Source organism: Wyeomyia smithii, chromosome 2, assembly GCF_029784165.1.
Source record: "Wyeomyia smithii strain HCP4-BCI-WySm-NY-G18 chromosome 2, ASM2978416v1, whole genome shotgun sequence".
Taxonomy (NCBI): domain Eukaryota; kingdom Metazoa; phylum Arthropoda; class Insecta; order Diptera; family Culicidae; genus Wyeomyia; species Wyeomyia smithii.
In genome coordinates, this window is record NC_073695.1 from 194,358,395 (window position 1) to 194,374,503 (window position 16,109).

Consider the following 16,109-nt stretch of genomic DNA (forward strand, 5'->3'; position numbering starts at 1 on the left):
AAAAAAATTAGATGTCATGATATTGCGCCCAAATGTTGGATTTAGACACTTGAATGTTATAGCAATAAAGAAAAAATATTATAAAACAGCTAACGAAAAAAATTTTTTGGCTGATGGCCAGCGATTCCCCACTGTGCAACTAGCAAACAGCAAACCAAATAGATGGCCTGGTTTTCTTAGACATTATCAATGCACACTAAGCCAGTAAAGGAATCTAACAAAACGAAATTATGAGCACTCTCAGGGTTTGACCAATCGGTTTCCGATCTATTACAAAGTTTCTTAGTATAGTTGGGGCTTCAATTTGGATGTTTGAATTAGTTCGGGATTTAGCCGCGAAGATGGCGTTGTGATGCCAACTTCTTTCCCTTACACGCTAGAGCTTCGTGGGCTTCGACAAAGTTGTAGATCTCTTGATTGTATGAAACTTTACAGAATATACAAAATTTCTAATCTTCACATTTCAGAGATCAACGAGTTTTTATAAAATTTGTTTGAATTTCACGTTTTATTGTGATAATTTTATGAGTTCGCTCGAATTATTTTCTTACAAATTTTTTCTTGATAGAAATAGAACAATTACGTCATTTTCTTCCGAGTACAGGCGTTTTTTAAGTACCTAAGTGAAAATATGACGCAAAATTATATAAATTCTCATCGGGTAACAAGTATTAGCAAATCATGATTTTTTTCGTGTTTTTGCGATATTTCAATTTGAGTATAATCATAGGTCTCATGTAAAATTACATTTATTGCATGGAATACACAGTCCTGTGCTCTGATACTCTATCCAATCGATTTGCAGTCTTCAGCAAAGTTTCTCGGTGTAATAAGAGCTTCAATTTAACGTTTAGTTTAGTTCGTGATTTAACTTCAGAGATGGCGCTTCGACACCAACTTGTTACTCTTTCATGCTAGAGCTTTGCAGTTTTCGACAAAGTTTTAGATCATGAAATTTTAGGTAACTCCGCAGAAGACACAAAATTTCTGTCGCTTCAAATTTTGGAAATATACGAGTTTAGCTGTGGTGGGCACCTAAATGGCGATACAGCAAGCAGAAGTGGTACAGGAACTAACCTAGAATCTACTGCTGGTAGATGGCCGAATTCCTGATCCCGATGTTTATGGTGTTAATTGTTGGATCGGAAAGCTTAAAAACAACAAAGCCGCTGATAAAGACGAACTGCAGAAGGAGTTCTTCAAGTATGGTCGAGAGCTATCAGGCGAGTGAATGGAGGGAGTTATCTACACTCTCGTCTGATCCTGCTTTGTTGTGACCTTTAACTAAGGTGTTCGTGGGCTAGTATTAAGCGAGATTCATGGGGGTCCAAGCCACGGACTAAATATTTTCAATCCGATAAATTTTACAGAAAGCTCGCGAATACCCATCACATCTTCATTGACTTTACAGCGTTCTACGATATAGTCAATCTAGAACAGTGATTTAACAAGGCCACCATGGTGCAAGTAATGTGCTACGGGCTTATTTCGGAGATACTCTCGAGTTCCGTTGAATTACGCAGAGGGTTAAGACAAGGTAATGAAGATTCTTGTTTGCGGTTCAATATCGGCCTTGATGGGGTGGTCCGGAGGGCGGGCATCGACACAAGGTTGGTTCAGCTTCTGGCTTTCGCGGATGATTTTGACATCATGCGACGACGGAGGAATTATGCGCCCGACTAAAAGCCGATGCTAGACGAATCGGAGTGCGGATAAATGCGTCGAGAACCAAATATATGTGAATAAGAGGCTCCAAGAAGAATAGCATTAACCTTCCAACTAAGGGATCCAGGGACGCATTCGGGCTGGAGATCGTACCTACTTTTCAGTTCGGAAGACGCTTTGATCAAATCGAGTGCTGCGGATTATCTACAGTTGAGAACAAACGGGCCATAAATAAGGGCGAAAGTGCATGAACCTAGAGCTGCACGCGCTGCTCGTAGCGAATGGGGGGGGGGGGGCATGCTGAAAATATTTCTTTGTGTGGGTCTCTGTGTGATGTCCACGGTCTATCCAAAATTTTTAGAATTTATAAGGGAAGTTGGGGGAGGGGAGGAGGTCAAAATCGTTAAAAATCTGTCCACGTGGAATGCGGATGGGCCCTAAGGCGAAAAGGCAAAACTTGCAAAAAACAGCACAGAATCATGCAACATTGCGTTAAGGTAAATAATTGCGTTAATTTATCAAGGTTTATTTATAATAATTATTATTATATCATTATATTATTGATAATTATTGACAACTTTGTATAGTACATGATTTTTACGGGTGGTTTGGCTGAAACTTCGCATAGACGTTTCTGTAAAGGCCCGAATACACACACGGCGTGGCAACGCCTTCCTGACGAAAATTGTCAGTACCTTCTTGAAGCCTTGCAATATCCCTTCAGCATCTACCAGTTTCCGCTCGTCTACACGGAAGGCGCAATCACACCGTTTCGAACCCCGCCGTGTGCTAACCTTTTCGTCGTCATGCCACCCAATTCATGTTTGTTTATGTTTGTTTGAAGAAAAAATAAAGCAGCACACTTCTAAAATCACCAGCAGGCGGAAAATGATACAACACGGCGTTGCCAGCGCCTTCGCCAAAAGAAGGCGACACAAGACCGTGTGGAAGGCATGATGCGTCTACACGGAAGGCAGTCAGGTACACAGCCGGAGGCGGCGAACGACTGCCTTCTTCACTAGAAGGCACAACTTGAAGGTTCTGGTTAAAAGGCGTCCCGACGGAAGGCGCGAATTCGCCTTCTAATTTGTATGGAGAAGGCATCATTACGCCGTGTGTGTATTCGGGCCTTAAGCAAAACATGTCTTTTTGTGCTATTGGTTTAATTCTTTGGAACACGACTCATTTTTGAGAAGCTATTGAAAAATGCTATTGGAAAGGGAATTGATGATTTCAAATATTTTTTGGACCAAAACGGTTCGTTTAATCGGTGTGATGTCTTCGGCAATGTTGTAGATAATAAATTTGTCTTTCCAAAAAATTAAATCAATCGCATAAAATGACATCTTTTACTTATAGAAACGTCTATGGGAAGTTTCAGCCAAATCAAAAATAACAATTTAAAGAAAATGTTAAAACTGTTTTTGTGGAACTGTTCAGCTGCAGCAGGCGGTGACTTCGAATATATCGCTGCCTTCAATAGCGGACGGACCAAGAAAGTAAACAGCACATTCCACAGCGTTAGATTTTTGATCTCCCTTCTGTGTGGAAAGCACCGTCAACATGTAGGCATGTTCCCAGTTTTGTGGAAAATAAAACCAACCGTCTCTTTAGGGACTACCACATTTTTCAATTGAAGTCGTAAACAACAATTACTGTAGTACTCAGTTCTGGAATACTCATTGTATTCCAGAACTGAGTACTACAGTAATTGTGAGTTTACTACCAAGAAACGAAGTGCTATTTTCTCCGGGAATTGCTTCTTAGTAAAAAATACAGTACCAACGATTGGTTTACAGTGACTTACAACGTGACAAATAACGAACAAACTATCACAAATTTAGCACATCTTCGTTTTTGTTCAAAACTTAAGCAGGTATTAGACGAAGCAAATATTTGCTATTTTTGGTACGTTTTTTATTTGCACAAAATTGAATCTGTATTAAAATACTACAAGGTATACAGCCCTAGGGTTGTATGAAATGGTGACGTGGGAGAAAACACTGTAATTTAAGAGATTTTTTGTTACAAAGGTTACAGAATCTGCAGACAAAATTAATTTGTTTGTTCAGTGACTTGCGTATTTTCTATGTCCGCCTCCCCTTTTTTAGAAATATATTCAACAACACACAAAAGAAAATCGTTTACACTCGACGATATTGTGCCTGTGGAGTTTTTTTCGTGCAAACAACATTTTTTTGACAAGGCAAAGCGTATTGTTGTTGTTGAAGAAGTTCCAAGAATTTCGCGTATTGCGTCTAAATCAAAATTGACTCTATTTCCTTAAAAGTCAAATCTAGTAATACTTACGTTATCATAATAAATGGTTTTGTTGTATTTAACCCTTATCAAATCAAATTTATTATAAAAATTTATTATAAAACATAGGTTCACTAATAGGGTAACATAAGAAGAAATGTTGAACGAAATTATCAACAATTTTCAACAAAAAATCGTAGCAATCAATAATTAAAACGAAGGTTAAGTTCAAATTTTTGTTTTTCGCTCGACAAGTTTATTTCATTTGTTAACAATTACATTTACGTGTATTATTTGTTTAGTTAAAAATTAAAAAAATATTATCGAACAACGTTCGAATGAAAAAAAAGAGGTTTCAAATTAATCTTGGTAAACGGATAAAAACTTCACAAACATTCGTCGGCTTTTATTCTTCTCCAAATTTGTATTTTTAATAATTTACTATTTCGATATAATGCCAGTCACGATTATTTAGTGAATGTCGAAGATAGAATAAAATAAAAAAAAACCATAACCGGTGCAAAAATGTTCAATTCTTGTTGAGTAATGGTAATCATACTCATGAGATAAACTTCAATCACAATCAGCAGCAGCATTGCAGTTTATTCACACGAATAGAAATGTACGAATATAAGTGAACCGCTGCAATACGAATAGTACTGCTGCTAATAAAAGTGTACCGCTGCTATCATACACGATGAGAGACCTGCGGTACTCTGCTCCCCATTTACTGTACGGTATTGTTGCTTTCAACAGCATGTTTTCTTTCAAGACATCAGTTTTTATTACGCTCTAACAGCAAATCCAGAAATTGTTCAAAGAAACCTTCGAGACATCAATTCAGTCTAAGTTCATGGAAGCAAATATAAATTGACCTTTTGGGACGGGGAAACGCTGTCAATTTTTTTATACTGATACAGAGAACATCACAGGAAATGGTTGGTGTCCATTCACATAGTCTGTGCTAGGAACGCTCGCATGTGATTGGTTCATTGTTCGCGTATATGTGTCCTTGAAACTTTTTATCATTTTTTACCGCATAGCAATGAAATAATAATGATAACTAGCGTATTACAAAATTGTCCAACATTTTATCCATCCAACAACATCATATTGGTTATTGTTATCCATTACGCGGTTATGCTGTTATTATCGTTTGAATTTGACGCATAATTTGCCAGTTTCATTTCCAATTTTACAGAATGCATGTCATTATAGAAAACAAAGCCGTAGTCCCACGTCAAAATAGCAAATATTTGCTTCGTCTAATACCTGCTTTAGACCATTCATAATTTATAGTTTCGAGAAAAACGGACATGGAAATTTAAAATTTCCATTTATTATCAAACATATTAAAACTTTTGAAGACACATAAAAGTTGAACCATATCTTTTCATCTTTCTTTCAAAAGTGTTAACATATGAACATATCGATCCTACATCCAAATCTACTGCAAGAAATACATTGACATAAGACAGGCTGTCGTAATTCTACGTTACCCTTGCGGTCGTGTAGTAACAACAACCTTTTCAACTACACTGAACGATGAAAGAGGAAAAAATTTGTCCCTTAAACTCAAACTGAAAAAATGAAAGAATATAACTATTCAACCATTCCTGTGAATATAGTCGTTTCAAAATCGCGTCAAAACCTTTCACCCACTCCAACGCGAACTTCAACCGTCCGCCTCCTTTCTCTGTTGAATCGATAGAGACGCCAAATAACTATGGCACAGCGTTCTAGGAAACGAGCTTAGTAGTAAGCTCGATAGTAATCTTCTAGAGAAAAACTTTCTTCTACAAAATTGTGCGGTACGATGGACCGCACATTGTTTTTTGTGATTTAATAAAATAGCTCTAAATCGGTTATTTTGAATGCTGTATTTCTTCGAAAATTTTGGTCAATTTTGTGACAGAATACTTTTATATGCAATAAGGTTGTGGTTGTTCCAATTAATACACTTCAATTAGTCTTCTAATGAAAGTTACTATAATTTTCCATTAATTGTTTTTAGCTTTGAGCCTGTTTTGCATTTATTTGTAACGTGGGACTGACCAAAATTTATATTTTTTTCATCATTTTAGCAGCAAACATAACTTTTTTGTGATTTTTTGAGAGCGCACGTACTGTAAAGAAGTTTCTGGGGTTTATCTCAAAAGTGATGAGGCAGTACTCTTCAGTACCAAAAAATTTTTCAATATCGTTTGGATCATAGAACAACTCTTAATTTTGTATTGACACCCAAACGCCACGGGAAGTCAAATATCTGTTGACGTGTTTTATTTTTTCGGTTTTCCATCTACACTTACCGAGTATAGGTACAGGTTGGTGTCCAGATTTTCTTTCTTCGACACGAAAGGCTGGTCATCGGTGGGTTCGCCTAAAATAAATAAAAAGAAAAAAAAAAAGAAATCAGAAAAGTCACAAATCAGGAAATTTTACCTCAATCACTTTTTAGTTATCATTGGCTAACGAAAAGCTTGAATAAAAACCTATTGGCGAGATAGAAAAGAAAGCCGAACAATCGAAAAAGCACGGATCGTGCTCAAGCACTGCAGGAACGATGCTGATGACGTCGGTGACGACGGCAGCGCTGACAACAGTGTCAATGTCAGTAGACAGAAAAGCGTATCGATCAATATTTCAAATAATACAAGCTTTCCGGATTTGCCAAGCACCTGATCATTGCCGGCTTGTCTTCTTTGCATGCACTGAAGCGTGCATTTTTTGTGACATGAAAGCACTTCCACCTCCATCCAAAGAACAAGCCGATAGAATAGACCTTCATTAGCGATTCTAGCTCTACTAATGAACGTCACTCGTTTTTCGTTTCATATTTGTGCAAGTGATGATTGTGAAAAAGTTCAAACATTTCATCGTCGAAAACTCGATAAAGATTGGTTCCGTTTCGATATTCATCGAGCACCGATATAAACAAAATAAAAAAAAACAGATTTGAAAACGAAAATGTTTTTCCCCTGACCTATTGAAGCGATGAAAAAATATTATTCAAAAATAATAATTTACTGACCCGTGAAACGGTTAAAAACAGCAGCATCAAAACAGTATCGGCGCTATTGTTGCATTTTGTTCTTGAAAATATACTTGTTTATGGTTCATCTCAAAGGACAACCTTTAAAAACGTGTATGATCCAACAGCGTATGTGAACGACGTCGAAATGAGTGCGGTACCGCGAAGGCAATATTTGCCTGTTCACAGTTCGATGCGTCAGATTAATGTGCGAAGCGAAAACAACGGCGAAACTCAACGTGGCACCGCTCGAAGGCATAATGCAAATCGATGTCAGGAACGCAATTAATCAATGAAAGGTACGCGCCGCAACTAATGCGATATAAAAACAACATACCGTCAAGCTGAAAATTTATTGGATATGGTATTAATTTTGAGATCGTGAAAGGAACTTTGACAGCGAGCTATGCTATAAAAAGTTTCGAATAAACGATTTTCATATTCCTGATGAAATCAACCAGCCAAAAACACCAAAACCACTCCCTGCTTGTAAGTAAAACAACTCCGTAATTATTTCGCCTCTAACGACTAGTTTCGACATTAACTAACCCAAAGGACCTTATCAAAATTCCCATTTACTGGTACAGTAAACAGTTGAGCTTGGGTCGAAATCAGTTGCGTTGAAAGTGAGCCACGACTGGGAAAACTACATTTTCTCACTTTAATTGTGAGTGTGTGATGAATTTACAGTTCATTAGGTACGTCGCAAATGCTTGTGGCCGGAGCCGTCCTGCTGCCAGTTCCATCACAAGTTCCGACCGAAACCAGTTCCATTTCATTGGGCGGAACGTTTCGATGCTTACTTGTCACCATCGGTAATTTCAGCGCAACCAGAATTGCGATCAACCCGGAATGCGACATCATTAGCAGGAATGATTATCATCGAGAACTCGGTGGACAGGAGCAAGAGACCGTCACGCAGAAAGGAAGCGTCATTTTCAGCTGGTCGTTGTGGCGCACTGTGCGGTGCTTCACTTGCATAACTGGTGGGTCGTCTGATGGCGACAGCTAGTGCAGTTACATTATCCTGGGAAAATTCGCTAAAAAATTAGAAATTATTCGAGTGGAACACAGAAACCAACAATCGGTGGTTTGTTACGGTATGAAGCACCGAGTAAGGTTGCTCTCGTGGATGCATCTGATGTGGAAATACTGCCATGGAATGAAAATTCGTTCAAAACATGGCTGACTGTGGGAATTTCAATCTATTTTGCAAATCGTTTTTATTAATAGTTAATTTTATTTAACTTGAGATTTACCTTCGAGTTTCTAGGAAACGGCATTGTGTGTTGAACCGGAAAGAAAATTGGTGGCTTACAGAATTTCAAATATCACACTTTTCGTTCGCCTATTGGCACGTAGCAGGAAATAGAATCTGAGTGGAGGTGTACTTTTTTCCTGAGCTGTGGCTCAATTTCTCTGACAGGATTTACGGTTTTCACCCGCTGAAAAAAAGGAAGCCAGGTTGAAAAATATTGCTGTTCATGACTGGCTGGTTTCGAGGCCATGCGTACTGAAATCTGTTTTTCCGCAATTTAAGCACGGTTCAGTGCTTTTCCGAGTGTTGGACAAAAATGATCCATGAATCAGCGGAAAAAGAAATCGAAATACCATTCGGGCAAGTGACGATTGGCGATGATAGTCTGTTTATTCAAGCATACTAACTTTTACAGCGAAATATATGCTTGGAAGGCTTGCGAACGAGATCATATTTTCCTTATTTTTAAAACCATGACATTAATGTAGTAGCTTAGTGAAATTAAACCTGAACTTCTTCTATGGAACAATTTGATACATTTGCTTGGAATTGCTTTTCGATTGACGACTCCACCAAAACGTAGCACGTGGATCAGTTATATGGCTGAACCGTTCACCTGTTTATCGTGTAGCAGCAGAACGTGTTATAAAGTAAGTAGGTACTGAACAAACGGGGAAACCATTCGGGATAAATTTCTCATCAATATGTATGGGATACTTGTACGGCTGTGTGATAAGTCGTAGCGCACCATAGATAGCACTCGTCGCGTGGTGGAAATAGCACTACAATGTTCGATTCCTTTCTCGTTTCTTTTGCGGTATATCTTTTTCGCTAAATCGTCCCCAATAAAAAACTACAAGTTATTTCTGACTGTATCGTTAGTGGAATAGGGATGTATGCGCTTTGTTACTTGTACAACCTAGTTTTCAGAGAAACCGTGTAACAAAAAACTGTGTAAAAAACTGCATTGTTTAAAAAACCGTCGTAAGAAAAACGTTGTTTGGAAAAAGATTGTAAAAAACTTCGTTTTTTTGGACAACGGCTTTGTAAAAGCTTGCATTTGTAGTGTTTTTTCACCAGTTTGTTTCTTTAAGACTAGTGTGTTTCATGTGAGTAGTTACTACAGACTGAGGAGGTGCTCGAGTATATTCTGCGCCTTTGCGTGCGGCCTTCCGGCAGTTAACTTTAACATTAGCCATGGCGTGTAGGCATGTTTCTGAGTTCTTTCTTCGTTTTATTTATCAATTTCTCCTCAGTTTTTGCGACAAAATTATTAGAGTAGATCTTACGCTTCAGGTTTGACCAGCAATCCTCGATGGGGTGCAACTTGGGGACGTTGGGTGGGTTCGCCAATTTAGGTACCACATCAATATTCAGCCGCTCCATTTCCTTAAATAATCGCTTCGAGTAGTAGGTCGACACCAGATCTGGCCAGAACACCGCCTCTTGTGGTATTTCTTGAAGAACGACGCAACTTCTGGCAGGCCCTTCGTACTATATATTTCCTCGTTCACGGCCAGTCCGGAACGAAGAAAGACCAGCTTTGACATCCCCTTCTCGATAATTGCAGCCACAGCAGCACTTTCTTGGGAAACTTGGCGTGTGTGTAATAAACGTCACCTCGGTGCTCACTTCCTACATGAGGGAAGTAAAATACGAAGTGCCCTGCCAGTCGTTGCCATCCAGTGTGCGATATATTTCATCACCATTACCAACACCCCGTCGTTATTTGCCGAGAAAATCGACTTGACCATCTTATTCAGGCGCTGTCGCTGCGTCATTGCCTGTAACTTCGAGACTAGTGGACGGGACTGCTGCTTCTTGACATGTATGTCCATGTTCGCTAGGTACTTTTTCACTGTTTGGCCCAGGCATGTCTAAACCCACCACACCGCCGCGTGTGTGTTTCAAGCGATGCCATGGAGGGTGTTCAGATTGCCCTTCAGTGCGTATACTAAACGAAAAACCTGCAGTGGTTTAGATAAAACAGCCCTTCGAAAGATTCGGCAAACACAGGCTCGAGTGTTCTTAACTTCGTGAGCCCTCGGGAGCCCGCATGCCTACACGTGTTTCCTCAAACGCTTTATTTTTTCAAAAGTACATAGGGTAATCGCTCTATTATTCATCTCTCTTATTTCTCTCATTTGTCCAATTTACCGTCAAATTTCTACAAATTTTTGAAAGTAAATCTATTTGCTTCTCGATTTTCTCAAGTGGATGAAAGTTTTACGTTGAAAATATGGTAAAATTTGACGATAAATTGTTCAAAAAGGCGTGATGAGATGAATATAGGAGCGTTTACCCTAAGAAAAAAATATTGCAGGTGGTTGTATGCGATGGCTAACATCCAACTATCCATAATTATTCCATTGTCAATCTCTTCGTGGCGACTTATGCTTGTGTGTTCCCCGAAACTGCAAGCTCTCGGTTGCCTCATGTGCCGAAGTTAAAAACCCTCGGTTGGCTTGTTTACGAATGGCTCTCCAGTGTTTTGTCTTGAACTCGCGACGAAGGGTAATACGAAATGCCCTGCGTGGTGTTTTTGTTGGCAGATAGGCAACATGCGCTCTGGAGTGCTGTGGTTTCCCCATGCCTGGTTTGGCGAGTTGCACCAACTTCTCGGCCAAGTGCACGCAGCGATGTAGCCACATTTCCCTCGGTATTCCTTTTCAGCATCCTTTGGAGCTTCTCGTCGCTCAAGGTCGTCGACCGTCCGGAGCCGGGTTTTCATTGAATACTCTGATTGTTGTCCAATAGTGCCAAGATATTCTAGATGCTGGAACGAGCGTATCCAGTGTCCGTGAATCAATGCATCTCGTTGTTCGACTTTTCACCGATATCGTTCGGGTAGCTTCTCTCGAATTCTGGTCCTGAATAGGCAGTATGTTGTAAACCAAGCTTGAAACATTCAATAAGTGTTCAACTGAACATTTGTAGAGCAGTTCAAATGTGCCATTGAATGATTACACTAGTCGATAAAAGCGAAAAACAAGTTGTCCTTAAACTGAAATTGCCCTGCCCTAGAAAGATTAATTATAGCTTTTAACCGTTCCGTAGCCGTTTAGTGCTCCTAGTGTATGAAAAAGTGCGGCAAAGGCCGCAAAGTAATTGCTCGTCGGGTTCGTCGCTTCTACGTTGTCTCACGGGAAAAATTATTTAAGTCTCTGAAAAACTTTTTTTTTCTAGGGACACCAAAATTCAAAGGAATGCCTAAAATGCATAAACATTTAATTTTTTCTAGCTTGAGCAGGATTGTCGTTTCTCCTCAGAGAATCATTAGCGTGTAGGAGAATATCTTTCAATGCGAAAACAATTGCTCTCACACTGGTGAGCAAATCGACGCACGTGCTTGCAGACACACTTTCTGCACTTTGAGGAGCTTGCAAAAAAACCAAGCGTGGTGAAATATGAAATGTTTTTCATGAGGTGTAATAAATTGAGGGGAGGTTTCTTTCCCGAAAGGACATTACGCGCAATCATTACACAACAGAGCTAACAGCAAATCAGTGAGTCTCTTGAGTATATATCAAGTGAGGGGAGCATCTCGGTAGGAAAATAGATTGCGTTTGCTTTGAATCTCGAAACTAAAAAAAAACAGACACCACTCCGCATCATTCTTCTACCAGAAAATTCAAGTTGTCTCTATTGTATTACCTAAGCAGTGCGTTCTACGGTGTATTCTCACTAGAGTGATTCGCCACATTTGTTTTGCTCGGCCGTGAGCAGCGAAATAGTTATTTTTTTCGGCCAGCGGGAGAAACATAGCACAAAGCAGAAGAAAGAAGTGTGGTGCAAAAAATAGCTACGTTTAGCGCTCATGCAGGAGAAGAAGTACGCGGTGAATTTAATCTCCGCACTTTCAACATATTGGTTTGAACTTTAGGCTAAAACCTGTGTTTACCAGTGTTATAGTTCACCTTTTTTAATAAATGCTATGTACATTTTGTTCGGTTCATGAGTACTCAAGACCAGCCTTGGTATAAACACTGAACCGTGCTGCACTGGTGCGATTTTTACATAGCAACACGATACGACGAGTCTTGCTACCACCACTCAGTGTTAGTGTTAGACAGACGGCACGAAGGGCGAAACTTGAAACACCGAAGGCGGTGTCAGTGTTATATGATCGCCACGGGTGCCTTAAGCTTCGGCAAACACCGGCGCTGGTGGATCTAGCTTCGGAAAACACTGGTCTCACGTAAAGAATAATACCAACAATGTGAGTATTTTTGGAAATGGTTCGCTTCGCATTAGGCCTAGCAGAGCTATATGGCAGTGAAAGAGGTGTTTCTACGAAGTTCAAACATTCGGCTACGGTGCTTTCACGAAAGTAAAGCCCTCGTTTCCGGAGTTTGCCGAAGCTTGAGGCACCAGTGGCGATCGTATAACACTGCCACTGTAAACACTGGTCTCACGTAAAGAATAATACCAACAATGTGAGTATTTTTGGAAATGTTTCGCTTCGCATTAGGCCTAGCAGAGCTATATGGCAGTGAAAGAGGTGTTTCTACGAAGTTCAAACATTCGGCTACGGTGCTTTCACGAAAGTAAAGCCCTCGTTTCCGGAGTTTGCCGAAGCTTGAGGCACCAGTGGCGATCGTATAACACTGCCACTGTAAACACTGGTCTCACGTAAAGAATAATACCAACAATGTGAGTATTTTTGGAAATGTTTCGCTTCGCATTAGGCCTAGCAGAGCTATATGGCAGTGAAAGAGGTGTTTCTACGAAGTTCAAACATTCGGCTACGGTGCTTTCACGAAAGTAAAGCCCTCGTTTCCGGAGTTTGCCGAAGCTTGAGGCACCAGTGGCGATCGTATAACACTGCCACTGGCTTCGGTGTTTTAAGTTTCGCCCTTCGTGCCGTCTGTCTTACACCAACACTGAGTGGCAATTGCTAAGCACGCCGTTTCGTGTTTCAAATATATCCCTCAGTGCAGAGCGTGTTTTGGACATGGCTGCTCAAGACCCATTATGTAATAAAAATACTCCTTTTTGAAAGCATATACGCAAAAGTTCAACCAATTTCTCCGCTCAAAACGCACATTGATTTCTCTGGAATAGCATAATGAATGTGTAAAACGCAATAGATGTACAATGAATACATTGACAGAGATCGAAATCAGAGTATGTATATGTATACACACAAAAATCGTGATGTTTCGGTAAACTTCAGTTTCGGGCGAACGATCAGTTTTGGGGTGGTAAAAAAAACAGCGGTTACTTGCGCGAGCCGGTGCGTATAAAAGGCTAATGCAACAGGATTTACTGACACTGGAGGCAGTATCTTGGAACCGAATGCGTATGAAAAAAAAAACCAAAGTCTTCTTAAAACGCAAAATGTTTTGAACAAACCAAATGTTTTTTCAATTGTTATTGGTTCGATGATGTGTTTAAATGACCGGATTCATGAGAGTGAATCGATTAGTTAATATTTGCATTAGTAGTGCATTAGTTGCACTACCAATGCCAGTACAAATTATCATCACGATACTAGTACTTATTTATACTGTATAAGTGTAATCATTTTGAGCTGTCTAATATAATGAAAATACGCTAGAGCATCAAATGCGTTATTAACAACACACATTAGCTGTACTGGTTCCAAAACTACACAGGAGATGCGCTAACTAAGCACAATATTGATGTGGTTCCGCACCATCCAACTTTTACGTGTAGATTACCTGAAAATCTACTGACATTTTTCTCCACATATTTCAAGTTTTCGCTAATTTAAACGACGGGGGTACATTGAAATGTGGTAAATTTTTTTTGCCTGAATGCACACCATTTTGGAAGGAACCCGATTATTTAACTCCCGGTATTTGACCACATATATGTTTTACCTAAAATGAAAATATTAAATTTCATCAATTCAGATAACATAAAACACCAATTATTGTTAAAAAATAACTGAAGGGTATGCAAAGCTATGACCGCAAGGTTGCGTTGCAGTAAAAAAATGAGTGCGAGAGAATATTGAAGAGAGAGAATAGGAAAGAACAACTTAGGAGATGGAGGAGTTTTTTGTTGCTATCATTAGCGATGTCGCTTACCGTGCAACGCACTTTCTATTTAAACTAACCGTTGAGTAGATTAGGCAACGATTAATTCGAAAACAACATGCAAATCAACTCGAAAGTTTTATCTTCTCGATAAAAAGTCCTATGCAAAATTCCAGCTCAATCGTGCAGCAGCCTCTTTCCCTGAAGTATAGTCACAAAATTCCATTCCTACTACAGACATTCATCGGTTGCATAGTCTGAAACAGTATAATTCCCTCACATTCTTTCGCCAGAATAAAGCGCTGATACTAGACACCTTGTTTTCACGGGAGCAACAACGACGACCGCATGGCAGCAAAATGAGTAGGCAACAAAAAAAAATATCGATAAAGTTTAAAAAAACCCCTGAAACCCCTTGGCTATGCCTCTGCATGAGGTGAGTTGTTACATTACTTGTATTGATTATTTTTGAAATCTGGTGCAAAAAAAAAACAGTTGAAGTGAAGCCGAATTTCATATATGCACATATAAATACGACATCACTGAACAGAAATGGAACAAACACTATGTGGCGCAAACAAGTTTCAAAGAGAGTGTGAGGAAATATCCCAAGTAACGAAACTTGTTATATCAAAGTTGTTCTTAAAACGACAGTTTGTTGTTCAATTTTGTTAAGGGTTAAAGTCCCTTCAAAAGAAATTAATCAATCAATCAATTGTTCAATTTCAAATAATGTAGGATGCTGATTACAGTTCTGTGCTACTCCGACAGCGGGAATAATGGTGGATTTGGGTATGACGAAGACATCTGTTTAATGGAAAGGGATAAAGCAAAATATTTTCAAATCTTGTAAACGTTCGATTCAAACAATATTACCAAATCTCAATGAGGCCCTCTGATGACGAAGTGACAGGCTGTTTTCACACTGAAAACTAGGGACGGCATTTATAGAATACAGCAGAGCTTTTTCCTGGAAGAAGTGCCGGCCCGAACATATTAAGTCTTCAGTTAAGTATTTAATTTGTTAAAATAGGATTATTTGTTGTTCAATTTAACATAGGATATGTTGCTGATCGCATCTCTGTGCTATTCTCGAATGAAAGAGTAAGAAGGCATTCTTCTGATAACACGTTGTTCACGTCGAAACGGCAGCTTTTCATTCCTGGAACAGGAAGGCATTCTTCTGATAACACGTTGTTCACGTCGAAACGGCAGCTTTTCATTGGAGAAAGTACCTGTCGATGTACCTACTAGTAATGCTGCATAATGCTGGATTATGTGTGGACCGGGGAGCAAGTAACATGAGGGCCCCCCACATTCCAGCTGTCAAAATTTCAATAAAGGTACATGTCATATAAAAATCTAAGTTGAAGAAAGGTTATAGAAGGATTGTGTCAGTTTTGTTCAAATTTAAATCTAAATCCGGCTATGACTACCGTACAAAGGCAGTTTTTTGCTAAAGGAAGTGCCACTACCACTACCGCTGTTGGTACCCACTGCTACTTAACTAGGACCGTCCTAGTTGCCATCTACTAGTAAAATAATCAATTTGAGCAGAGACAGGATTTTATACAACTTAAAGAGTGCATTCCTAGTTTACTAGGTGTATATTTCTGTCGTGCACACAAAAAAGCTTTTAGCGACCAATCAGAGGTAAAAACCTGCGCTTCACCACGGCCTAACAATTTTCAATAGTACAATAGTTCGAATAATTGAATTACAATTTTCTACTTGTGGGAAAGTGCATAGATGATTTTCCAATCGATTGCTGCAAGAACGAAAGAAATTCATTGTAAAATAATCGACTTGTTAGCATTTGAAATTGGGCGTTTTTTTCGTTTTGAGATTTTCATTTTAAATTCCTGTGTAGCCGAACTTTCTGAGAGACGTA

The 16,109-nt window shown here is 39.3% G+C and overlaps 1 protein-coding gene across 7 annotated transcripts in view; it reads right to left on the reverse strand.

Moving 5' to 3' along the window:
- Positions 1-16,109, reverse strand: part of LOC129724986 (solute carrier family 12 member 4) — a 318,737-nt gene that overhangs the window by 119,947 nt on the left and 182,681 nt on the right. For all 7 annotated transcript variants that reach the window (XM_055680331.1, XM_055680330.1, XM_055680329.1 and 4 more), the window contains one exon: positions 6,234-6,304. In XM_055680331.1, coding sequence (XP_055536306.1) covers positions 6,234-6,304 — 71 coding nt within the window. The remainder of the gene's footprint in view (positions 1-6,233; positions 6,305-16,109) is intronic.